This window comes from Typopeltis vanoorti, chromosome 3 (assembly GCF_054136105.1).
Source record: "Typopeltis vanoorti isolate ZY-2024b chromosome 3, IOZ_Tvanoo_1.0, whole genome shotgun sequence".
NCBI lineage: Eukaryota > Metazoa > Arthropoda > Arachnida > Uropygi > Thelyphonidae > Typopeltis > Typopeltis vanoorti.
In genome coordinates, this window is record NC_143551.1 from 39,965,251 (window position 1) to 39,992,624 (window position 27,374).

A 27,374-nucleotide genomic window follows, 5' to 3' on the forward strand; every position below is an offset into this window, starting at 1 on the left:
CTCTTTCTAAACTAGACCCATGGCAATGCACCGCAGAGTTGTGGCACTTGAGCTCCATATAGTACCACAAAGCTTTTGAACTATGTTATTTCTGGTGCAAACTTTAGCAGCGATATTAATCATATGCTGTTTATATGATGACAGAGTTCTATCCAGAATTATTCCCAGATATTTAGGTGTTTGATTAAATGAAATTAATGTTCCATCAGCATATATATATATATATATCTAGTTTTTGATTTACAAGTCTATTATTGAGGTGGGGTGCAATTCTAGCTCGCCTCCTCGTGGTGCACCCTGGGTCATGCTAAAGAGCTAGAGCAATTGGCGGCCAAACCATTGTGCAATTGTACGATCTCCTGACCATATTTATACATGGAAACTCACATCAGTAATTTGGGTGCAATAGGGTTCCTACTAGGTAAAGGAAATGTGATTTTTCTTCTTCTTCTTCTTCCTCTCTTCAAGAATTAGGCATTTGCTTGTCCAGCATCACTGGTCTTTCCATTTTGCAGCTGTTTTCCCCTCTCTCTCTCTCTTGCCCTTTGGTCTATATTTATTCACCTCTTTTGGTAGCCAATATCTTTCCATCCTAAATAAAAGTTCTTTCCATTTTTTTCTCTATATTCTTTGTTCTTTTCATTTACATTGTAAATATCTAGTTCTTTTCTGGATGCTGATTTTTCTACATCCTGCTAAAGCACTTGAAAAACTATTGTTAAAATTGAGCAGGATGAGGAGTCAGTTGGTAGCATGGTTATAGGAATGCTAGGCTGTCAGGAACCAGTCAGTGTCCAAAAAAGAAAGGTAACAAGTGAGATACCACAGGATTCTGTTCTAGAACCATTGTTATTTAATTTATACACTGATGATATGGGTTAATATTTGAGAGGATATATTCAACTGTTTGCTGATGATGCTAAATTGATCAGGAAGAGCAGTTTCATTAATTGGGAATGTGGTCTGATGTGATGTTATTACAGGAGGTCTGGAATTTAGTCTAGATTGAAACATGGAAATGTCAACTCAGTGCAGCTAAGTATAAGTCATGACAAACCATATACTTTGGCCAGAGAAAATGAACAAGGTTTATTATATTGCAAAAACTCGGCTCCAGGAAGTGGAGGCTAAAGATCTTGTAGAGGACAGGGATCTGAAATTTAGGGGATACATTGCAAAAGTTGTAAAGGTTCCCCAGAAAGTTGCTGCCATAATGCAAAGGAACCCTGACAAGTAGAGATAAGGAGGTGATAAGACTAAACAAACACATGTAATAACCACAGTAATAAGTTTTAATAAGTAAATATTTCATCCTAAGTATCTTAGGACATCGTCAGTACAGTTAATTCAAACAATACTAGGAATAACATACAGTTAGAGCACATGATTACAATGGAATCCCAATATGTGTGCAGTAGTGTGTTATAGAATAAAATTAAAATATAACTGGAGGGGGAAAAAAAATTACATTAAAATAAGATAACATATATAAAGAAATTATTTAACACAATTTTATATGACAATTTCCCATACTTTTGGAATAGCAAGAACATCATTACGGTTTAGATTTGGTTTGTGAAGTAGGGCTTCAGCACTTTCTTTATATAAACGTTCAAGTTTATATAAAGATCTATGTAAAAGTTTGGACTTTTCCCAATGGATCCTATGGTTTGGGTTTTCAAACCCAAACCATAGGATCGATTCAAACCCAAACTGCACAAACCTGAGCGAGGCTAGATTTGTGCGGTTTGATAAGTTTTGTTGGAATTAACTGTACTGACAATGTCCTGAGATACTTAGGATGAAATATTTACTTATTAAAGCTTATTACTGTGGTAATTACGTGTGTTTGTTTAGGCATGAATTTTCCACAGGTTTCATTGTATAATAAAGGAGGTGATAGTTCCACTGGATGCATAGATCAAGCAACTTTGGATTTCTGTGCAGCGATCTCATCATGTGATATTGGCAATAAGGAAACATTTCAGTGAGTGGAGAGGTTTGTCCTCTTATTTCATCTACTTGGAACAACCTTGATCACAGATATTCAAAAGGATTACAGCCTTCAGATATTCAAAAAAGAACACCAATAGGTTCTCTCTTCTAATCTCTCATGCACACATGCATCAACATCTTATAGATCTTGCAGCCTTTTCCTAATGAGAGTGAGAAATAAGCAGAGAATATTCACACAGAAAAAAGTAACAATAAATAACATGCTACTTAAAACATTTTATTACTTCCATGTTGATGAAAACCAATTACAATTAACTGTTCACAAATGCTATTATGATGATTTTTTTAAAAAAATATTTAAGTATCATATGCTCTTAGAAAAGTTTTCCATTATAGAAAAAAGTAAATACTACCTTGTTTGAGGTAATAAATGACTAGATTTAGCCTTGCTTCAGGAATTACATCGACCAATGGCGGTAAAACTTGTAAAGCACCCTCACCTCCCCGAAAAACCACCTAAGTAGTATAAAATTAAGAAAAAAACAAGTTTATCTAGCGTTTGTCATTGTTACATGACCAACATAACATGCAAATAGAAATACAATTCAAAAAGCAGTCAAATGAAAGCTTTCTTATAATTCAAAAAAAAAAAAAAAATTGAATATGATATTTTAAAAGTTTTTTTTTTTTTTCAACAATATATTTATATTGTAAATATGTAATATGTAAATATATTTACAATATATTTATCTACACAGACTAGACAACAGAATCAGCAATGCTGGTATGGCGGGAAGCCAATTGAATAAATTCATATGAAATAAGAGAGAAATTAGTCGGAACACTAAATTAGCTGTATACAAGACAGTGTTCAAACCAGTTTTAACTTATGGATCTGAGAGCTGGGTCAGAAGTAAAACACTTGACCAAAGACTAGAGACCACAGATATGAGAGTCCTGAGAAAGATTATAGGTGTGAACAGATGGCATCAATGGCAATATCATATTAAAAATGAGGATATTAGGAAAGAACTTGACATTGTCAGCATCCAGGAATGCATTAGCAGAGCTAATCTCAGGTGGTATGGTCACTTAAATAGAATGGAAGAGGAAAGATCAGCAAAACAAGTGTTCTCTGCCAGGTTGGCAGGAAAATGACCCAGAGGAAGACCAAGATATAGGTGGATTGATACGGTACAAAGTGCCTTAGACGATAGAAATATAAGATCTACTAATGTTGGAGTCTTGACAAGTAACAGACTGATTTGGAGGAAAATTGTAGATAGGAAGTTAGTAATGATGTAATTTTTTTCATGTAGTACTATCATATCCTGTACACCCCTTGAGGGTAAATGGCAGGAATTTGATGATGATGATGATTTATCTACACAGAGTAATATTAAATGCCTTAATTTGTAGTTATAGCCAAGTATAATTTTAAATAAGCAAAACATTTATAAAGAATAACTATAACAGGAAAACAATCAATGAATCATTCACAAGAATGCTTCCAAAGATAAAGATTACAATAAGGCTGTAGCCCTTTCTGAGGAGTGAATATTTGAAAAAATAAAACAGAATCTTGCAAAAATAATATTAAAGCCACATTCAAACTGCTCACAAAATTTAAAAGCCTACTCAGTTCATCTAAAGATATCTCTGCCTTCCCTGGCTTCCCCAAGGGTATACCAAAATACAGTGTATCTGTTTACCTAGATAGGGGGAACAGAATGTGTAATCCCAATAAGAAAAGAACACAAATGACACCTTAAATTCTTTAATTATAGAAAATCAGACCTTTCTGATTATGCATTTCAAACGTGCCACAGAACTCACTGGAAAGGTATCCAGCTCTTACAACTTATCAAAACATGGCACAAAATAAAAGTCAAAGAAGCCAGTGAGATGCTAATCCATCATCTCATCTCATCATCAATCTCAACAAGAATGACGACTTAATAGTTCCTAATAGTTCCAAGAGTCTGGAAGGTCCATCTGCAATATGGGTTGCCCATCTGTGACCCATATAGCATCTAGGAATAGAATAGCAGAAGAACAAGATGGTAGAACTACAAAAACTTCCAAACGCACGTGCGTGCGCACACACACGCACACACAAAAAAAATCAGGAGAAATGTGCATCAATATAAAACCTCAATGGACAAAATGAACTTAAAATAACAGGACTGTAGACAATTAAACTAACCAGTAACAATGATGTAGTTTCATACTTAAGCATTTAATTATTACTTTTAATATTTAATTTTTACTCTTCCTCTTTTCTTTCCCTCAACAAAGGTCAATGGTTAGCCAGTGCAGTTATGCTGTAGCTTATTAAAGTGCACTGTGACATAGCTTGTGTCCCACTGTATATATATGTCTTCTTATGACGAACTGGATATAAAGATTAAAACATTGAACATTTTTTCGCATTTGTTATACTATAAATTACAGATGCCAAGAAATTATATTCTTGGTTTAATCCTTTATCCAAGTGCTAACAAACAAAGTTTGCATGTGATGCATATCTTCAAGACTAAGCTACTTACATAAAATGGCTAATCACTTTACAATTCTGAAGTCATTAGCAAAATGTTCAAGTATATAATTACTCCAAGATAATTCACATTGTGAATTGTGAAAATAAGCTTTTGCATATGCTACATTACAACTGCATACCTACTTAAGGGATAAAGAGGGTGTTGTGAAAATAAGAATATAAATTTGTCATATTTTGTATTACAGTTGGCAGTGATATATATATAATATTAGGCAGTATGTAACTTATTAAATTAATTACATGATACTATGTCTGGGATGAAAATAAAGCTACTTTATTACCTTCAATGGAGGCTGCTGTGATCAAATACTTGAGATAGATGATGTTTTTAAGATGAAATAAGAAATATTTCATCTTAAAAACATCATTGAACTTGCAGAAGAACGAGGCTAATCTTCTTGAATGGCAGTCAGTCTCAAGTAGAGTAATGTGGGCAAATATGAGAATGGGGAACTGGACAATGAGACTTATTTGTGCCTATGGTCCCACAGAAGGTTCTACTAAGGTAGAAGTGGAGGAATTTTTTGAGGCTTTAGAAAAAGCAACTGACACAATGAAAAATGAAAAGTTGGTCCTTGTTGGGGATCTAAATAGCAGAGTAGGAAATGATTGTGAGACATACAAAAATATTTTGGGAAAATTTGGAGAAAAGAGCAAAGCTAATAATAATGGCAAATATCTGTTGGATTTCTGCTCAGGACGTGGTTATTACTAACACCATGTTCCAACATAAAAATGTGCACAAATTCACATGGAGAGAAGAGGCTAGGAATAAGAAAAGTCTCATTGACTATGTTATTGTTGAGTGATATTTTCTTCCTGGTGCAGGACACCAGAGTGTACAGAGGATTTGAAATTGGAAGTGATCACTATTTAGTCTTGAGCAGGATAAAATTGAATTTCATATTGAAAAGAATAACATGTAAGAAAGTTTTAAAGCGAATAAAAGTTGAGCAGCTCTCAGATGTGAACTGTAGACTAAAATACAGAAATATTATTGAAAAGAAAATGAAAGAGTTTGAGAACAGGAATCAAACCTTGGAGATTCAGTGGCAAACTCTGAAGGAAACATTGATTGATTCTGCCAGAGAGGCATGTGGTGAGGTTGTGTGCAAGGATAAAAAAATTAGAACTCCCTGGTGGACACAGGAAGTTAAAGAGGCAGTGAAGGAAAAGAAGAAAGCATATCAAAAGTTCCTGGCAAATAAGTCAGCTTTTACTCTTACAGAATACAGAGACAAATGTAAGAAAGCTAAACAGTGTGTAAAACTAGCTAAACAAAAGTCATGGGAGGACTTTGGCAAGAATACAGAAAATAAATATCAAGAAGGTGGCAAAATATTCTGGAGGTTGTTGAAGAAGCTTAGGAATGGAGGAAAGAGTGCTGTAAAAGGAATTAGATATGATAAAGGTGAAATGAAAACAGGAGAAAAAGATATCCTTGAAGTATGGAGTAATTACTTTGAAAAACTGCTAAATGAAACAAGTAGTGATGACAGCACAGTGATAAAAAACACTGACCAGGCATGCAGTCAGGAATACATATCCATACTTGAAGTAGAAAAAGCCGTCAAAGGCTTGAAATGTGGAAAGGCAGCAGGAGTAGATGATATTCGACCAGAAATGCTGAAGTATGGTGGTATAAGAGTCTTACAATGGCTGCACTGCATAGTTCAGAAAGCCTGGACAGAGGGACGAATTCCCGATGATTGGAGTAGAGCTCTCATAGTCCCCATATATAAAAAGGGAAATAAAACTGAATGTGAGAATTACAGAGGTATTTCCCTACTAAGTGTTCCTGGCAAGATCTATGCAAGTATACTTGAGAAACGGTTAAGAAGAATTGTGGAAGAAAAGCTTGGTGAAGAACAAGCTGGATTCAGGCCAAATAGAGGCTGTCAGGATCAGATCTTCACTTTACGACAAATAGTCGAGAAAGCATGGGAATATAACAAAGATCTGTATTTAAGTTTTGTCGATTTGGAAAAGGCATATGACAAGGTGCCAAGAGAGAAGCTATTCAATACGCTGCAGTTATATGGTGTCAATGGGGCATTATATCAAGCAATACTTAGTCTTTATTTGAGTTGTGAGTCAGCAGTTAGAATTGAAGGAAGTACAGGAAGATGGTTTAATGTTAAATCTGGTGTGAGACAAGGATGTACATTATCCCCTCTGTTATTCATTATCTATATGGATCACATTATGAAGGAATGTGGTATTAAACCTGATATCAAAATTGGAGATGTTAATGTCAGCTCTTTGCTTTATGCGGATGATGTTATACTTCTAAATACATCTGCTACAAGTCTGCAAGATTCTCTGACTAAATTGAATAGCTGTTGTAATAGATATGGTATGAAGGTCAGCAATAAAAAGACAAAGACAATGAAAATAGGCAGAATCATTGAAAATGTCAACTGTGTTGTGAATGGAGAACCTGTGGAACAAGTAAAACATTTCAGCTACTTAGGCACAATTTTTACTGAAGATGGTAAACTAAATATAGAAATAGACCACAATATCAGCAAAGCTGGTATCGTGGGAAGTCAATTGAATAAATTCATATGGAATAAGAAAGAAATTAGTCGGAACACTAAATTAGCTGTATACAAGACTGTGTTCAAACCAATTTTAACTTATGGATCTGAGAACTGGGTCAGAAGTAAAACACTTGACCAAAGACTAGAGACCGCAGATATGAGAGTCCTGAGAAAGATTAGAGGCGTGAACAGATGGCATCAATGGCAATATCATATTAAAAATGAGGATATTAGGAAAGAACTTGACATTGTCAGCATCCAGGAATGCGTTAGCAGAGCTAATCTCAGATGGTATGGTCACTTAAATAGAATGGGAGAGGAAAGATTAGCAAAACAAGTGTTCTCTGCCAGGTTGGCAGGAAAACGACCCAGAGGAAGACCAAGATATAGGTGGATTGATACGGTACAAAGTGCCTTAGACGATAGAAATATAAGATCTGATAATGTTGGAGTCTTGACAAGTAACAGACTGATTTGGAGGAAAATTGTAGATAGGAAGTTAGTAATGATGTAATTTTTTCATGTAGTACTGTCATATCCTGTACACCCCTTGAGGGTACATGACAGGAATTTGATGATGATGATGATGATGATGAATAAGAAATATATAAATTATGCAAAGAAAATGAGGCAATATATTTTGAATCCATTTAGAATGAGGAATACATATAAGGAAATTGATGTTAATTATAATGATGTAGTCCTGTGGTAAGTGCAAGCCTTTTACTTCCAAATGTTCTATCTTTAAGACTTAACTTATATCACAAAAAAAGAAAAAGAAATAGATAATATTTTAGCTTACAGCACTTACAAAAGAGCTAACTTTTCTTCATATCTACTGGGTACTGAATGAATGAGAATGGGCTGGCAATTTGGATTTTAGCTGACTAAATTGTACTGTCTATTGGCTTAAACCACAAATGCATATGATGGTGCAACATGATAAGATTTCATGCCAGCAGGAGCATCACCCAGTTAAACAAGGCCCCCACTGTTTTAGTCAGAAAACCAGGGCAAACAATGAAAAGTCAGCTACTGGAACAAGCTCCAACTCAATATCTAGAAGAAGAATAAACCTGTCAGAAGAACTGAATATAGGAACCATCACATTAACCTACCTACCAGCCAATGTGGATGAAATAGTGACACCAAATTGCACTTCTTATCCATGTTATTCAATGGGTTTTAGAGCTTCGTATCCAGATTTATCTCAACGTCTATAGACGTCGTGGCCGGTTGGGGGGATAATGGAAAGGAAATTGAACTTGCAGAAGAACCGGAAAAATACAGCATAGACATAATTGGCATTGCTGAGTCAAAGAAGACAAAAACAGAATATAACATCATAAAAATATAGAATGTTATATTCAGGCAATAATGATCCATGAAAGGAAGGAATAACAATAGCATTCAACACCAAACATGAAGATAAACTTCTTGATAGGAAGGAAGTTTCAAGTAGGGTGATGTGGGCACACTTCAAAATGGAGAAATGGACAATTAAACTTATTTGTGCCTATGGTCCCAAAGAAGGGTCTTCTAAGGAAGAAGTGGGAGAATTTTTTTGAATCAACAGAACAGGCAGCTGACATAAAGAAAATGTACTTCTTGGACATCTAAATAGCAGAGTAGGAAATGAATCTCACCATGCATAGAGAACCATTTGGGAAAATTTGAAGAAAAGGACAAAGCTAATAATAATGATAAGAATCCATTGGATTTCTGCTCAGGATAATGACTAGTCATTACTAACATCATGTTTCAACAAAAAGATGTGCCCAACTCCATGTGGAGAGAAGACAAGAAATAAGAAGCGCCTCATTGACTACGTCATTGTTGATAGTGATATCTTCATGCTGTTTCAAAATACAAGGTTGTACAGAGGATTTGAAATTGGAATTGACAATTACTTAGTGTTAAGCAAGATAATAAGGAATGTTATATTGAAAAAAAAATAGCAGTATGTAAGAAAGTTTTAAAAAAAGAATTAAAGTTGAGCAGCTTTTACAGGTAAACTGTAGACCCAACTATACAAACATTATTGAAGAAAATTTGAAGCAGTTCGAAAACAAGAACCAAATCTTGAAGTCCCAGTGGCAAACTCTGAGAAGAATGCATTAATTGATTCAGCTAGGGAGGTATGTAGTGAAGAGTTTTGTAAGGATAGAAAACACTTTACCACAGTTAAAGAAGTTAACTTTAACTTCTTCACCACAGAAGAAGTTAAAGAAGCAGTCCTAAAAAAGAAACTATACCAAAAGTTCCTAGCAAATAAGTTTGCAGATTCCCTAAAAGAATACAGAGAAGAATGTAAGAGAGCTAAGCTATGTTAAAAATAGCTAAACAAAAGTCATGGGAAGACTTTAGTAAGAGTATGGAAAATAAATATCACGAAGGTGAGAAAACATTCTGGAGAATACTGAAATGCTTAAAAATGGAGGAAAGAGTACTGTAAAAGGAATCAAAGATGATAAAAATGACATGGAAACTGAAGAAAAGGATATTCTAGATGTCTGGAGTAATTATTTTGTAAGTCTGTTAAACGAAACACTGCTCGTTTCGTTTAACATATATAACATATAAAATATACCTCTTGAATATTTTCAAGAGGAATATAAAGAAAAGTACATATCATTACTTGAGGTAGAAAAAAACCCCATCAATTACTTGAAATTTGGAAAGGCAGCTGGAGTAGATGATATTTGATTAGAAATGTTCAAGAACAGAGGTATAAGGTTTGCAGTGGCTACTGCAAACCTTATACCTCTGTTCGCAGTGGCTACTCTCCATAATTCAGTAGGCCTGGTCAGAAGGTCAATCCCAGATGACTAGAGTAGAAATCTTATAGTTCCCATCTATAAAAAAAGAGAATAAAGCTCAATGTGAGAATGATGGAGGAATTTCTCTACTAACTGTTCCAAGTAAGATTTATGCAAGCATACTTGAAAAGAGGTTGAGAAAAATTATGGAAGAGAAACTTGGAGAAGAACAAGTTGGGTTCAGGACAAATAGAGTTTGTCAAAATCAGATATTCACATCATAACAGATAGTTGAGAAATCATGGGAATATGACAAGGAACTGTACTTAAGTTTTTTAGATCTGGAAAAGGCATATGACAAGGTGTCCAAAGAAAAACTTTTCAAAACACTACAATTATATGGAGTAATGAAATATTATACCAAGCTATACATCATATATATTTAGGTTAAAAGTCATCATCATCAAATTCCTGCCATGTACCCTCAAGGGGTGTACAGGATATGACAGTACTACATGAAAAAATTACATCATTACTAACTTCCTATCTACAATTTACCTCCAAATCAGTCTGTTACTTGTCAAGACTCCAACATTATCAGATCTTATATTTCTATCGTGTAAGGCACTTGGCACTTTGTACCGTATCAATCAACCTATATCTTTGTCTTCCTCTGGGTCGTTTTCCTGCCAACCTGGCAGAGAATACTTGTTTTGCTAATCTTTCCTCTCCCATTCTATTTAAGTGACCATACCACCTGAGATTAGCTCTGCTAATGCATTCCTGGATGCTGACAATGTCAAGTTCTTTCCTAATATCCTCATTTTTAATATGATATTGCCATTGATGCCATCTGTTCATGCCTCTAATCTTTCTCAGGACTCTCATATCTGCAGTCTCTAGTCTTTGGTCAAGTGTTTTACTTCTGACCAAGCTCTCAGATCCATAAGTTAAAATTGGTTTGAACACCATCTTGTATACAGCTAATTTAGTGTTCCGACTAATTTCTCTCTTATTCCATATGAATTTATTCAATTGACTTCCCACCATACCAGCTTTGCTGATTCTGTTGTCTATTTCTATATTTAATTTACCATCTTCAGTAAAAATTGTGACTAAGTAGCTGAAATGTTTTACTTGTTCCACAGCTTCTCCATTCACAACACAGTTGACATTTTCAATGATTCTGCCTATTTTCATTGTCTTTGTCTTTTTATTGCTGATCTTCATACCATATCTATTACAACAGCTATTCAATTTAGTCAGAGAATCTTGCAGACTTGTAGCGGATTTATTTAGAAGTATAACATCATCTGCATAAAGCAAAGAGCTGATATTAACATCTAAAATTTTGATATCAGGTTTAATACCACTTTCTTTCATAATGTGATCCATATAGATAATGAATAACAGAGGGAATAATGTACATCCTTGTCTCACACCAGGTTTAACATTAAACCATCTTCCTGTACTTCCTTCAATTCTAACTGATGACTTACAACTCAAATAAAGACTAAGGATTGCTTGATATAATGCCCCATTGACACCATATAACTGCAGCGTATTGAATAGCTTCTCTCTTGACACCTTGTCATATGCCTTTTCCAAATCGACAAAACTTAAATACAGATCTTTGTTATATTTCCATGCTTTCTCGACTATTTGTCGAAAAGTGAAGATCTGATCTTGACAGCCTCTATTTGGCCTGAATCCAGCTTGTTCTTAACAAAGCTTTTCTTCTACAATTCTTCTCAACCGTTTCTCAAGTATACTTGCATAGATCTTGCCAGGAACACTCAGTAGGGAAATACCTCTGTAATTCTCACATTCAGTTTTATTTCCCTTTTTATATATGGGTACTATGAGAGCTCTACTCCAATCATCGGGAATTCGTCCCTCTGTCCAGGCTTTCTGAACTATGCAGTGCCGCCACTGTAAGACTTTTATACCACCATACTTCAGCATTTCTGGTCGAATATCATCTACTCCTGCTGCCTTTCCACATTTCAAGCCTTTGATGGCTTTTTCTACTTCAAGTATGGATATGTATTCCGTGTTTTTTTATCACTGTGCTGTTATCACTGCTTGTTTCATTTAGCAGTTTTTCAAAGTAATTACTCCATACTTCAAGGATATCTTTTTCTCCTGTTTTCATGTCACCTTTATCATCTTCATCTCTAACTCCTTTTACAGCACTCTTTCCTCCATTCCTAAGCTTCTTCAACAACCTCCAGAATATTTTGCCACCTTCTTGATATTTATTTTCTATATTCTTGCCAAAGTCCTCCCATGACTTTTGTTTAGTTAGTTTTACACACTGTTTAGCTTTCTTACATTTGTCTCTGTATTCTGTAAGAGTAAAAGCTGACTTATTTGACAGGAACTTTTGATATGCTTTCTTCTTTTCCTTCACCGCCTCTTTATCTTCCTGTGTCCACCAGGGAGTTCTGATTTTTTTATCCTTGCACACAACCTCAACACATGCCTCTCTGGCAGAATCAATCAATGTTTTCGTCAGAGTTTGCCACTGAATCTCCAAGGTTTGATTCCTGTTCCAAACTCTTTCATTTTCTTTTCAATAATCTTTCTGTATTTTAGTCTACAGTTCACATCTGAGAGCTGCTCAACTTTTATTCGCTTTAAAACTTTCTTACATGTTATTCTTTTCAATATGAAATTCAATTTTATCCTGCTCAAGACTAAATAGTGATCACTTCCAATTTCAAATCCTCTGTACACTCTGGTGTCCTGCACCAGGGAGAAAACATCACTATCAACAATAACATAGTCAATGAGACTTTTCTTATTCCTAGCCTCTTCTCTCCATGTGAATTTGTGCACATTTTTATGTTGGAACATGGTGTTAGTAATAACCAGTCCATGTCCTGAGCAGAAATCCAACAGATATTTGCCATTATTATTAGCTTTGCTCTTTTCTCCAAATTTTCCAAAAATATTTTTGTATGTCTCACAATCATTTCCTACTCTGCTATTTAGATCCCCAACAAGCACCAACTTTTCCTTTTTCATTGTGTCAGTTGCTTTTTCTAGAGCATCAAAAAATTCCTCCACTTCTACCTTAGTAGAACCTTCTGTGGGACCATAGGCACAAATAAGTCTCATTGTCCAGTTCCCCATTCTCATATTTGCCCACATTACTCTACTTGAGACTGACTGCCATTCAAGAAGATTAGCCTCATATTTTGTGTTGAATACTATGGCTACTGCTTGTTTTCCTTGATTGTCATTGCCTGAATATAACATTTTGTAATTATTGCTTAGAAAGATCTCACCAGTTTTGGTCTTTTTTGTTTCAGTCACCCCTATTATGTCGATCTGGTACTTATCTAATTCCTCAGCTAGCTCCATTTCTTTGCCATTCAGGCTTCTTATGTTGATAGTACCGATCTTTAACTCTGGTGATGTTGAGTTGGGGTTTGTTTTCAGATTTGTTCCAGTAGCTGACTTTTCGCTGTTTGCCCTGGTTCCCTTTCGAAAATAACGGGAGGCCTTGTTTAACCGGGCGACGCCCCAGCCGGCATGAAATTTTGTCATGTTGTACCATCATTTTTTATTTTGGTTTAACCAATAAGAATACAATTTGGTCGGCTAAATCCCAAATTGCCAGCCCATCCTCGTTCGTTCAGTATCAAAGTAGATACCCAACAGAGTGCACCATGAGAAGGTGAGGATTGGACATTAGGTCAGAAGCCCTGGTCGGTTCTCCGCATTCCTTTAAAGGCTATGTGGTGGTCTCCTCTCAGTTATACAGCTTTGACCCTTAAGCACCCCTGGTATGGTTAAAAGTCAGCAGTTAGAAATGAAGGAAATACAGGAAGATGGTTTGATATAAAATCAGGAGTAAGACAAGGATGCACATTATCTCCACTCTTACAGATCACATTATAAAAGAAAATGGCATTAGGTCTGATATTAGAATTGGAGATATTAAGATTATCTATTTGCTTTATGCAGATAATGTTGTACTCCTAAACAGATCTAGTGCAAGTCTCCAGGATTTTCTAACTAAATTGAATAAAAGCTATAACAAATTTGGCATGAAAATAAGCAATAAAAAGACCAAAACTAAGAAAATGGATAGGAACATAGAAAACTTCAGCTGCATTCTGAATGGAGATCATATAGAACAAGTGAGCCTCCATAGCTCAGTCAGTATAGACGAAGCCCTTTGATTGGAAAGATCTGTTGATTCCCATCAGTGATGTGAGGAACCTTCATCTGGTCTCTTTCAACGAAAGGTGAGTTAACCAGTCTTATACGGAGGTAGGGGGTTTTTAGTCCAGGAAACTCTGGTTTTTCATCTCCCAGAACAGGCAAACCAGCTCTGTGAACACACACACACACAGCTACAGCCATAAATACTTATGGCAAGGAAGGCAACGGGAAACCATCTTGTGTCACATCACCCTAGTAATTAGTAGCAACCCTCTCAAAGAGAGGAGGCCACAGGATTAGGATTAGGGATAGAAGAAGTAAAATATTTCAGCTATTTAGGCACAGTTTTTAGTAAAGATGGCAGGTTAAATCTGGAAATAGACAACAGAATAAGCAAAGCTGGTAAGGTGGGGGGCCAGCTGAATAAATTTATATGGAATAAGAGAGAGAGAGATTAGCCAAAACACCAAAGTAGCAGTATACAAGACAGTGTTCAAACCAATTTTAAGTTATGCATCTGAGATTTGGGTTAGAAATAAAGCACTTGATCAAAAACTACAGACCACAAATATGAGGATTATGAGAAAAATTACAGGAGTTAACCGATGGCATCAATGGCAGAATCATATTAAAAATGAAGATATTAAAAAGGAATCTGTCACTTTTAGCATTCAAAAATATGTAAGAAGAGCTAATCTAAGGTGGTATAGCCACTTAAATAGAATAAGTGAGATAAGGTTAGCAAAACAGACGGTTGATGCCAAGATGGCATCAAAGATAGAGCCCCAGAGGAAGACCAAGGTCTAAATGGATTTATTCAGTCAGAGGTGCCTTAGAAGCACGAAATGTTAGATACAATATTGGAGTACTGATAAGTGATAAACTAATTTGGAGGAAAATTGTGGGTAAGAGATTAATAACAATGCAAACTTAATGATGTAGTGTGTCATAGTAGCCTGAACTGTACATTTCCTGATATGTAGCCTTGAGGGTACATATCAGGAAATTGCTGATGATAATTTTTCTTCTAAGATGTACCTGTTTACATTCTATGATTTAATAATTAACCTGTTTTGTTTTTCTTTTCTCCTGCTCACATTCATTATAAACTAAACAAAATACTGACTATTTATTTCATTGATAAGTTTTTTTGAATTATAGGAATAATTTCTTCAATCAGCAATATATCAATCACCACATATAGCATTTTTATAAAATGTATTTCTATCATTTTGTGATATAATATAAATGTATATATTTCGGAAATAACTGAATTTTTATATAATTATTCATAATATGAAATTTTTTTCTTATATCACCCATATAATTCATTACATCAAATTAATTAAACAAACAGTACATTGCGTAAGAGCCTCCATAGCTCAGCCGATATAGACGAAGCCCTTTGGCCAGAAAGGGCTTCATCTATACATGGGTTTGATTCCTGTCCAAGATGTGATGAACCTTTATCTGGTCTCTTTTGACTAAAGGTGAGTTGGCCTATGGAGGTAGGGGATTTTCTTCACCTGGAAACCAGTGTTGTTCGTTCTCCAGAACAGACAAACTAGCTCATGAACACACACACACACACACACACACATGGATCTACAGTCATGAAATACATACTTAATCCCTCATTAGGAGGGCTCAACCAGTCCTAAGGGACAGATGAGGAAAGAGGGGAATCCCCCTTTCCTCATCTGTCCCATACCAATAAAGTAAAGTACATTGTGTGTGGATTGAGTAATGGAAATGGTAGGTTGTGCAGAATGGATTGTCCTGTAGCGATGAGTGAGTGGACTCCTTGGAGATGTCGCATAAAAGAAAAAAAATCTGAGACTTACCAGATTATGTTTTATGAGATCTTTAGCATAAGTGAACGATGGAGAAGATATGTCCTGCAAACTTTTTAATTCTGCCTATTAAGAGAATTATCAAAACTGTACTTAAATATGATAACATAAGTAATTAAATTTAGCCATTTAATCAAGAAATAAAAAATCCATGAATGAAATCAGATGCAACTAATTCATTATTCATAATTTAATAGCTATTTTTATTTAAAAAAAAATAAATTATTACCCTGCTATTAGGCATAGTAGTAGGGTACTAATACATCAATAACATGGGTGTCTCAAGAGTTAGAAAAAAATAAGCAATTAATTTTATTTTTCTGAATGCCATCAGGTAATAGTTTCTTGAAAATATAACTGGGGAGAATGAAGGAGAGTGCTTATTCTTACTGCAAGGAATAAGAAAGAAGAGAATCTATTCCATAAGACATTGACAGAGATGAATGTAGATGATCAGAATAGAGGTTGGGCCTCTAATGGACAGGAAGCACAATATACAGCCACTCTCCTGTCAAGTCAACCTTCCCTTCCCATGGTATCTCCATAAAATGGGCTATGGCAAAACCAGGTATTCTTGCTACAAAGGGATACCTTCCTAGTTAGAGGAAATGCCACCCAGAACCACTAGGTAGTAATGACCCAGTGAAATACCACTTCTGCTCACTGGAGGTCTAAAGTGGCAAATGCTATGTTTGGCCTCTGCAACAGGGATTCCAGTTTCTGTCTCCCCTCCCCTCTTCTTTGTGCACCATGAGTGATACCTTCAAGGGTATGCCAAACATAACCTACTCCATTTCAAGGGTACATCAGTTAATATGGTGGTGCTACAGGCCAGCTGCCAGTTATTTCACAGGTCTGAACCTGTCTATAATGAGTTAGGAGTTTCCCAGTCAACTGGTGCAGTATATAATCTGCTGCCATATACTCTGCCAGGTCATGCCTGGCAGAGTATGTGGATGAAGACAAGTGCTTATTCTTACTGAAAGGGATAAGGAAGAAGATAACTTATTTCACAAGAGAGATATAGGGATGAATGTAGATGATGAGTTGTTTATTTCTTAACGGTATATATTAGAACAAGAAAAATAAGTAAATAATTAATTTATTAACTTATTGTTGATATTTTGCTGGTGATATAACCAGCATCTTCAGAGCACAAAACAGTTTGTCACAATACGCGAGACTACAACATGGTGTAATCAACGGAATAGTTAAACAAAATTGTAGCAGCAACACAAAGACTAGAGTCCTGATTTTGGTGCCCTCTATCTGAAAAAAAAAAAAATTGCAGCTATCACATAAGACTAGACTCCTAAACAGAGAAAAAACTGGTACTAGTATTTTCTTAAGTGACTGTCTCCCAGATTTTAGGCAAATTTATACAGCCATATTTGTTGAGATTTGGAGTGTGTTTCATGGCTTCTGTTGCCTCTAAGAACAATCTCTCCGACTTGTAAGAGCTTCTGTGCAGTACTTTTGTGTTCTTCCAGTTGATTCCTGTGTGCAAGGGTATCCAGAAGTGTATAATCACTACAATCTGCTAGGCCCGACTTGCCATAGTGATAATGCCGGATATATCTTTTGTGTTCGCTGATGCAGATGTTCACAGAATTCACAGAAGTTCGCTGATGTAGATGTTCACAAAAAGAATTCAACATAGTCAAAAACAAGTTTGAAAATCTCCAACAATGCAAAACTATACAACGACCGCAATTACGACAAGACCTCGTCGTCGTGAATTTATCGTCGCTCACCTTAAGCAAAGAAGCCACTAGTGCTTTAAGTCGAGGGCACAATTTTGCTGTGACTCCCAAGCAAGTTCCAAAAGCCGAAATAACAGCGTCCATCGAACAGGTAATATACGACCTGCCGCCAACAATAGCCAACAACATACGTTTAGATGTGGCCAACATCCTAATCAAGTGTAAGCCTCCCAAAAATAATATCCTGCATAAGGAAATCATTGCTGTAAAAGAGCTACAGAATAATAGCCAGATTATCATAACAAAAGCAGACAAAGGGAATGCAACCGTGGTGATGGACACAACAGAATATGAAAACAAAATGCACACACTGTTACAAGATCAGTCAACATACAAAATTATAGATTGCAATCCTACCAACAAAAGAATAAGGCACGTAAATTATTGAAAAAAGTCACTTCCTGGCCCAAAGACACAGTAAACAAACTCAAGCCCTTCCATGTTAAAACACCTAGGATTTATGGAGCACCAAAAATTCACAAACAAGGTATACCCTTATGCCCAAATGTGGACAGTATAAATTGTCCCACACACACAAACTGGCTAGACATTTAGCTAAGCTACTAACCACTCTCACAAACAATTCTCCCTCCTATGTCAAAAATTCAGCCCACCTAAAAAGCATCTTACAACATCATACCCTAAAAAGCTCAGACTTAATAGTAAGCTTTGATATCACCTCACTATTCACATATGTACCACTAATAGAAACCCTCAATCTACTGAAGTCACACTTCCCCCCTGATATATTTGAACTATTCAAATTCACAATACATGCAGGATATTTCACATGGAAAGGAAAAATATACAAACAAATAGATGGGACAGCCATGGGCCCCCCCCCCAACTTTTACATAGAACACCTGGAAAAACTAGCAATCAATACAGCCACTCTCAAACCAACAATTTGGCTACGCTATGTGGACAATGTGTTTGCTATTTGGCCACATGGCCTAGAGACATTGGAAACATTTTTAGTGCATTCAAATAGCCAACATCCACCTTACAATGGAACTGGAAGCTAATAACTGTCTGCCCTTCCTGGATACACTTATCACACATCTTCCAGGTGGTTCCTTATCATTTTCAGTTTTTAGAAAACCCATACATACAGGGAGATATTTACACAAACAATCACACCATCACCCTTCTCAACAATATAGCATTTTAAAATTGCTAACCCACAGAGTGAGAGCAATCTGTTCCAATGACAATGCTCTTGCTGCTGAACTGGCTCACTTACGCCACACCTTCTTGGCCAATGGCTATAACCCCCATAATCCCCAACAAAATACTAAACGCCCCTAAGAAACCCCTCCCACTATCCACCACAGAGAACTACAACAAAACAGTCATCATCCCATACATTAAAGGCATTTCCGAAAAGATTGCAAGAATTCTTAATAATATGAACTACGCACCACATTCAGACCGTGTGGCAAATTAGCAACCCTTATCCGCTCACCCAAGGATAGCATTCCCCCCCTCTATCACATCCAGGAGTCTACGAAGTACCCTGCTCATGTAATCAAGCCTACTACGGTCAAACAGGAAGAACTGTGAACATCCGCATCAGCGAACACAAAAGATACGCCCAGCATTATCACTATGGCAAGTCAGGCCTAGCAAACCCACTCTGGATACCCCTGCACACAGGATCAACTGGAAGAACACAAAAGTACTGCACAGAAGCTCTTACAAGTCAGAGAGATGGTTCTTAGAGGCAACAGAAGCCCTAAAACACACTCCAAATCTCAACAAATAGGGCTGTATAAATTTGCCTAAAATCTGGGAGACAGTCATCTTAAGAAAAAACTAGTACCGGTTTTTTCTCTGTTTAGGACTCTAGTCTTATGTGATAGCAGAAATTTTTTTTTTTCAGATAGAGGGCGCCAAAATCAGGACTCTAGTCTTTGTGTTGCTGCTACAATTTCGTTTAACTAGTCCATTGATTACACCATGTTGTTGTAGTCTCGCGTATTGTGACAAACTGTGTTTTGTGCTCTGAAGATGCTGGTTATATCAACAGCGAAATATCAGCAATAAGTTAATTATTTACTTATTTTTCTGTGTTCTAATATACCGTTAAGAAATAAACAACATGTATGACGAACACATAAGTCTGTCCACTCATAGATGATGAGAGCATGAAGTTTGGCTTCTAATGGGCAAGAAGTGCAATATACCACCTCTCCCTGTCAAGTCAACCCAGGAGTCTGCGTGTGTGTTGAAGCATAAGTGCTGTGAGGACATCTTGTTGGAGGTTTAATGGAATATATTCAGCACTGGGAAAGGATTAAAACTCATTTGAATGAAAACATGCGGATAACTCTAAAGTCCTATCTAGGTGGTGAATCCTCTATGGGCATTTGTAGGTGCCTAGGATGTAACATGGGATCTCTGATAATTAATGTTTCCCAAATTTTGGGAAGTTTTATGCAAACTTTTTTATTTAAATTTGGTTGATTTCCGAGTGCTGCCACAAATTCTAAAATCGGTCTTTCCTTTTGAATTTACTATGGTGGAGCATAGTGGCTTTTCTCCAGGAGATCCTGTGGGGTGTATTCAAAATATGGTCTACAAGGCCAGACTGACCATAGTCATGCAGATGTATGACTTGTGTTCTTCCAAATGGATAGCAGCTGACCTGCCTGTATGTCCAAAGTAACTTCAGATTTACTTTACTTTGGACAGGCAGATCAGCAACCATCCATTTAGAAGAACACAAATCATACATCTGCAATCACGACTATGGTCAATCTAGTCTTGCAGACCATGTTTTGGATACAACCCACAGGATCTCCTGGAGAAAAACCACCATGCTCCACCATAGTAAATTCAAAAAAGAAATTACTGAAATAAGAGAGCCAAAAGGCTTCACTTCTGCAATGCACAATTATTCAAATTAAGTGGATATTGAATCCAACATTATTTCAAAGCCGAATAGAGAAACTGCAAGAGATTCGGCAGATCCAAGCGTAAGCAAACCTTTCATGACAGGGGTGCTACTCGCAGTAAAGGTAGAGCAAGCTCTGATCACTATCCTTAGTATTTCCCATAATGTAAAACACATCTCCTAATGGACATGTATGATGTTATACATTATGGGGGGGGGAGGAAATCACTACCCAGACCGGTTTTGACCTTTCTTGACCCCCCATAATGTATAACATCATACATGTCCATTAGGAGATGTGTTTTACATTATGGGAAATACTAAGGATAGTGAGCGGAGCTTGCTCCACCTTTACTACGAGTAGCCCCTGTCATGAAAGGTTTGCTTATGCTTGGATCTGCCGAAACTTTTATAGTTTCTATATTCGACACGAAACTCTTACATTTTCTCTATTCGGCTTTGAAATAATTTTGGATTCAATATCTACTTAATTTGAATAATTGTGCACTGCAGAAGTGAAGCCTTTTGGCTCTCTTATTTCAGTAATTCTTGGTGCCTTTTGTGATATGACACCTTTTTTTTTTTTTTTTAGAAACTAGTATGTAAAGTATAAGCTCTGCATCACTACAACATGAGTATTTACATACATCTGGGTCTGGCTCCCACTGACGAGACCTCAAGAAAGGTCGAAACAGGTCTGGGCAGTAACCCCCCCCATAATGTATAACATCATACATGTCCGTTAGGAGATGTGTTTTACATTATGGGAAATAATAAGGATAGTGATCGCAGTTTGCTCCACCTTTACTATGAGTAGCCCTGTCATGAAAGGTTTGCTTACGCTTGGATCCGGTGAAACTTTTATAGTTCTATATTCGGCGGAACTCTTGCAGTTTCTCTATTCAGCTTTGAAATAATGTTGGATTCAATATCCATTTAATTTGAATCAAAAAAGAAGGACTGTTTTTAGAATCTGCGGTGACACTCAGAAATCAACCGAATTTAAATAAATACAGTTGCATAAAACTTTCCAAAATTTGGGAAACGTTAATTATCAGAGATCCCACATTACATCTTAGGTCACCTACAAACGCCCATAAATGGTGCACCACTTAGATAGGATTTTAGAGTTAGTATTGTTGTATCTGAGTGTATTGTTACAAAAGTTATTTGTAATTCCTGAATATGTCTCAGTGACTGAGACGAAATATTGGAAGCATTAAAATTGATTTTAATCCTTTCTCGGTGTTAAAAATATTCGATTAAACCTCCAACATGATCAACCCTGGAGTCTGAATAGTGTTATATTGAAAGCGCTGTTAAACGCCACATTACAATATGGAGAATGGTCACTCTCTGTATGGATGTCAGGTGCAAGAGTCTATTTCCTCTCACTGCATGTCCCCACTGTATACTTCCATATAACCATGATGCATTTTTACACCTAACCAACTCTAAACTATATATAAATCTGTCATTCTTAGAATACTGCTCACATTTGGTGAACTTAAAACTTCCCTAAAAATCCTTGATACTGTAGAGAAGAGCAATTTGACTTGTAGATGCTCCCTCTCTTACAGATTCACTTCAACCTCTATCTTATGGATGCAATGTTTCAGCATTTTGTCTTTCCTACAGATAATGCAATAGTCATTGTTCTACTGAAATGACAACCATCACTGCTTCACTTTCATTGCATTTGTTAATACAAGAACAGCAGCTGCACAGCATCCATTTACTGTGCAATTGCAAACACACTGAACCTGCTTCTCCTCTTCCTCTTTTATTCTGTCCACATGCATCTCTTCAAAAAAAAAAAAAAAAAAAAAAAAAAAAAAAAAAAAAAAAAACTATATTTGCCCCCCCCCCAGGCACCCAACCCCCCGAAAACATCCAACAAATTGTTGTCTCATGAAGGCAAACACATTGTTGGATGTGAAACGTTTCAAATTTTAGCTTATCGGCTTAACCCGGCTCAAATCAATGAAGAGACAAAAAACGTTTCAAATTTCGGCTTATCAGCTTAATGACTTAATCGGCTTAACCCAGCTCAAAATAATGAAGAGACAAAAAAAAGTTTCAAATTTCGGCTTATCTTTTTATATATATATATATATATATATATATATAGAGTGGATATAAAGGAATGCAAAGAACCTTATGAAATATCTGTGTGAATATAACTATAGGAGTGGATGGGATATCAACCCATGTGTTAAAAACAGTTCAAAGAAATGGCTGTGCCTCAGACAAGCTGTTTATTTAAGTCTCAACTCCATGGCCCCCAGTTGGACAGGAAGAGGGCAAAATAGCCACATAAAAGATGGCAGTTCTCTGGACGAGCTTGTGTGAGAACACTCCAGTTCAGATAAGTTTTTTGGCTAATTAATTATGAATTTTTATGTATTTATGCGCAAAAGTTGTTACGAGATGAAGCTATCAGTGCAGTTGCAGTGTGCAGACTTGTTTGTTTGAGTTTGCTTATAAAATCTTAAATTTGGAGTGAGGTAAACTGACTGGTATTAAAATAAAGATAATGGTGGCTTTGTCTATACATTAGTTAAATTTTGATTTTAGCTGTTTTGTGGAATGTGAAGGTGTAGTACATAGCTTGGACTTAGTTATGTACAATACTTTTAACTCTTTCTGGCATGCACCTCACAATTTTTATAACTGCCACTGTCCTTATGGACTCCTCCACATGTATTCTTTAGATTATGTCAATTTTTAAGGCAGATGTAAGGAGTCTATCTCTCTCTCTCTCTCTTTCTCTGTGTGTGTGTGTGTGTGTGTGTCATTCAAATTGCACTTCACACAGTGTTGCCAAGTGCAACCTGGAATGCAGGGTTGATGGGCAGTGATGTATCTTGACTGAAAGTAGTAGTGAAAATGTAATGAGAAGAATGAGTGTTTGCCTGATAGCAAAGTGAAATGCTGTGAAAGAGCAGCAAATGAATGGTAAGAAAGTTATAAAAAAGCAAGTGAGTGATCTGGTGAAAGACGCAACTGATGGCAGCATGAACAACATAAGTGTTATGAGCATAGCAAAAGTTCAAGAATAGCAAATGTAGTGAATAATAGAGTATAGTAAAGCAGAAGAAGATGCAAAAGATGTTGGAATGGTAAAAGAACGAATGAAGAATGGTGAAGAAGCTAGTGTGAAAGATAAGAACACAATATGAAGATCTTAGAAAAGAATTGGGAAAACTGAAGAATGAATTAAGGTATGTGCAGAGTGACACAGGACATTTAGAGAAGAGACTGTTAGTTGGTAATGAAATCCATATACATATCTCCACTTTTATTCATCATCTATATTGATTGCGTTATAAAATGAAGTGATATTAACCCTGATATTAGAATCAGAGATATTAAACTTAGCTGTTTGCTTTATATGCAGATAAATTGCATTCCTAAACACATCCAATGCAAGTCTCCAGAATTCTCTAACTAAATTGAATGACAGCTGTAATAAAAATGGCATGAAAATTAGCAATAAAACTACCAAAACTATGAAAATAGAGAGGAATATAGAAACTTCAGCTGCATTCTCAATGGAAAACCAATAGAACAAGTAAAATATTTAAGTTATTTAGGCACAGTTTTTAGTGAAGATGGCAAATTAAATATGAGATGGGCAGGTCACATAGCCAGACTCAAGGATAACAGATGGACATATAGAATACTCAACTGGCAACCAAGAATAAAGAGAAAACCAGGAAGACCACCTACAAGATGGGACGATCCACTAGTGAAATCTATGGGTATAACATGGAAGAGAGAGGCTCAAGATCGAGATTGTTGGAGGCATCTTTGTGAGCTGCACTCATGGAGAAATTCTGAGTGAAACACGGGTCCATAAAAGTAAAGGTAAAAGGCACTGTTTTTAGTGAAGATGGCAAATTAAATCTGGAAATAGACAACGGAATAAGCAAAACTAGTTTTGCTTATTCCGTTGTCTCAAATGTTAGCACAAATTTTAGATATTTAGTGGGATGTTTCTACATGCCAGGGAATGCAGAAGGAGATGATTCTGAAATGTTCTGACAGATTAGATTAGATTAGACTAATGAGTGACAGGAGAATAATAATAATGGGTGACTTTAACTATGAAAGCAGGAAATTTTAGATGTATGCAGTATCCGCACCTTTTTTCTTAAGGTTTTAAAAATTTGTGATTTATTGACAGCAAAATGTATTATCAATATTCTGGTAGATGGCACTGTGTTCACGAATTGAATTTTCAGTTTTGATTACTCATAATTTGATATCCTGCTTTCCTGTTTCATCATTGGCAACTGGAAACAGAAGTTGTATTCACTTCCGATTGCTTCCAATATCAGTTTGAGTTCTATATTCACTTTGCAACAGGTGTTCACGTGTGCATAGTGTTCACATGAGTTTTGAATTAATATAAATTAAATCAGTGCAATCATTGTTCAACATGAGTAAAATAAGTAGTTCTTTTATGCTAATGAGTAAAAAAAGGAAGGCCGAAGAAGCAGAAATTGTTGAATCTACTTGTGATCCTGTAAAACAGAAAACTACCACTGAAAATACACTTGGTGAAGAGTATCACAAAACCAAGACTGAAGATCCACGTGGTCAAAAGGAAGTAGATTCTGATAACGTTTGGCCTGAATTGGACACTTTTGCAGAAAAATGACTTCTGAGAGAGAAACGAGTGGCTGTATGTCAAGAATAAAATATTGGGCTGTAAAGTGTCGTGATGTCGGAAGTCTTGCCATCGATAAACACATGGGAACGAAAATTTCAGTGGAGTGGGCAAATGGTAAAATCAGTCATTTTGGAGAATCTTGCAAACAACAATTAATGTCATTAAGAAAAAAAATTTACGATCATAAGGAGAGTGCAGCACACAAAGCATGCCAAAAATTAAAATCTGAAGCAAAAAAAGAAACATTAGAGAAAGTTTTCCTAAATACTTTGTCCCATAATAAAGACGTAATAGGAAAAGTGTTTCGAACCACTTACAAAGTTGCGAGGAGAAATCAATAATTTAACAACTTTGAAGATGAAATAAATTTACAGGAACTTAATGGCCTAGACATGGGATATATTCTTCATTCTGTAAATGCTGGCATTAACATTGTGAGCCATATCGCAAATGAAATGAGAAAAACATTAACAGACAACATAGTGAATTCCAAGAACAAAATATCATTACTTATTGATGAATCGATAACTGTGAGTAACACAACAACATTGATTGTTATTGTTCGTGTAGTTCTTCCTGAACTTTCGGCTCCTGTGAGTCTTTTCCTAGATTTGATCGAATTATCAGATGTGACTGCTAGAGGAATTCTAAACTCTTTAATTAGTTCACCTTGAGTGTTTAGGATTATCTGAAGATTACTTAAAGGAGTATTTATTGTGTGTAACTTGTGATGGTGCAGCAGTGTTGTTCGGTGTGCATAATGGTGTAAGGAGGCTAATGCAAGAGAAGTTTCCTAGTGTTTTTTCTGGCATTGTGCTAGCCATCGCCTTGAATTGTCTGTTAGTGACACGGTGACCAATGTGGCAGGAGTGAATCGCTTTAAGAGTTTCATGGACAAACTTTATGTGACTTATCATGCTTCACCTAAGAATGCTAGGGAACTACAGGAATGTGCAGTGACTCTAGAACTTCAGTTTCTTAAAATTGGCAGAATTTTAAGCACTGGCTGGGTTGCATCTAGCTGTTGCACTGTTTCTGCAGCGTGGCAAGACTTTGAAGCCCTCATCCATCACTTTCTGGAGGCAAAAGAAGACAGTAGAAGAAGCAAAACAGATCGCTTTCTTTATGAGGGCCTTTTAAGAAAAATAACATCATGCGAGTTTGTTCTTGATTTGGGCCTTATGTGTGATGCTCTCCAAGAACTTAGTGAACTAAGTCTAGATTTACAAGAGAGAAATATTGACTTGTACAAAGCAGACAGGAAGATAAAGAATACAATTCAACTTTTTGAAGAAAGAATTGAAAATCCTGGTCCGTACTACAGTATTTCTCTTCAAAGTCAGAAGAACATGAAGTTCAAAGGGACTGAGCTCCACAAAAATGAAAGACACAGTCCTGCAATAAGTTCATCTGCTTTCTATAAAAGTCTGAAAGAAGTTGTTGGAAAGCATTTGCTTGAAGGGGATGATGTTGATTTGCCTGAATGTGCTAAGATTTTAGATTCCAAGTATTGGCCAAAAAATCCTGGGAATCATCTGACATTTGGTGAAACTGAAATTAAAAAGTTAGCATGCAAATTTCGCTTGAATGAAAGAGAAGCAGTTCGTGGTTTCCGTGAATATCTTCAAGAAAATAAAGTCCCAGACATACTACTTCCTCTAAAGCACACTTTGGGCACAATTGTAATATCTTCCAGTGAATATGAAAGGGGTTTCTCTCAGAAGAATCTTATAGTAACTTCATCTAGGTCATCTCTGCTTATACAGACAACTTCTGCACTGATGTTCATCAGGATAGTAGGGCCTCCTCTCACTCAGTTCAACCTTAGCAAATATGTGGACTCATGGGTGCTCTGAGGTCATCATTCTGCAGTTGATACCAAAAGCAGGAAGAGATCTAGAGACGACGAGGGTATATCAGAGGATATGTTAAAAGTGTGGAAGTTGCTGTAATAACATCTTCATGATGAGTACCGGCACCTTTTTTTCCAGAAAAAAAGCACTGGGGACAACTATCTTATGCAGCATGCAGCTGAAGCAACACATGGATCTCAAGTGTTAGGTTTAATAATATCATCTCCCAGGTGGTGCTTTGGAAAAAGTTGACCTAACCATGTGCTCCTCATTTTTATCATTTTAAAAGTGATTTCTTACATAAATTTCACAGCAGCAATTCTTAAAAGGATTAATA

At 36.2% G+C, this 27,374-nt stretch overlaps 1 protein-coding gene across 1 annotated transcript in view; it reads right to left on the minus strand.

The window, feature by feature from the left end:
- Ttc26 (tetratricopeptide repeat domain 26) overlaps positions 1-27,374 on the minus strand; it is a 337,099-nt gene that overhangs the window by 198,803 nt on the left and 110,922 nt on the right. The window contains exons 8-9 of the mRNA XM_090415574.1: positions 15,839-15,913; positions 2,370-2,472 (exon numbers count right to left, since the gene is read on the minus strand). Of these exons, the coding sequence (XP_090271700.1) occupies positions 2,370-2,472; positions 15,839-15,913 (178 nt within the window). The remainder of the gene's footprint in view (positions 1-2,369; positions 2,473-15,838; positions 15,914-27,374) is intronic.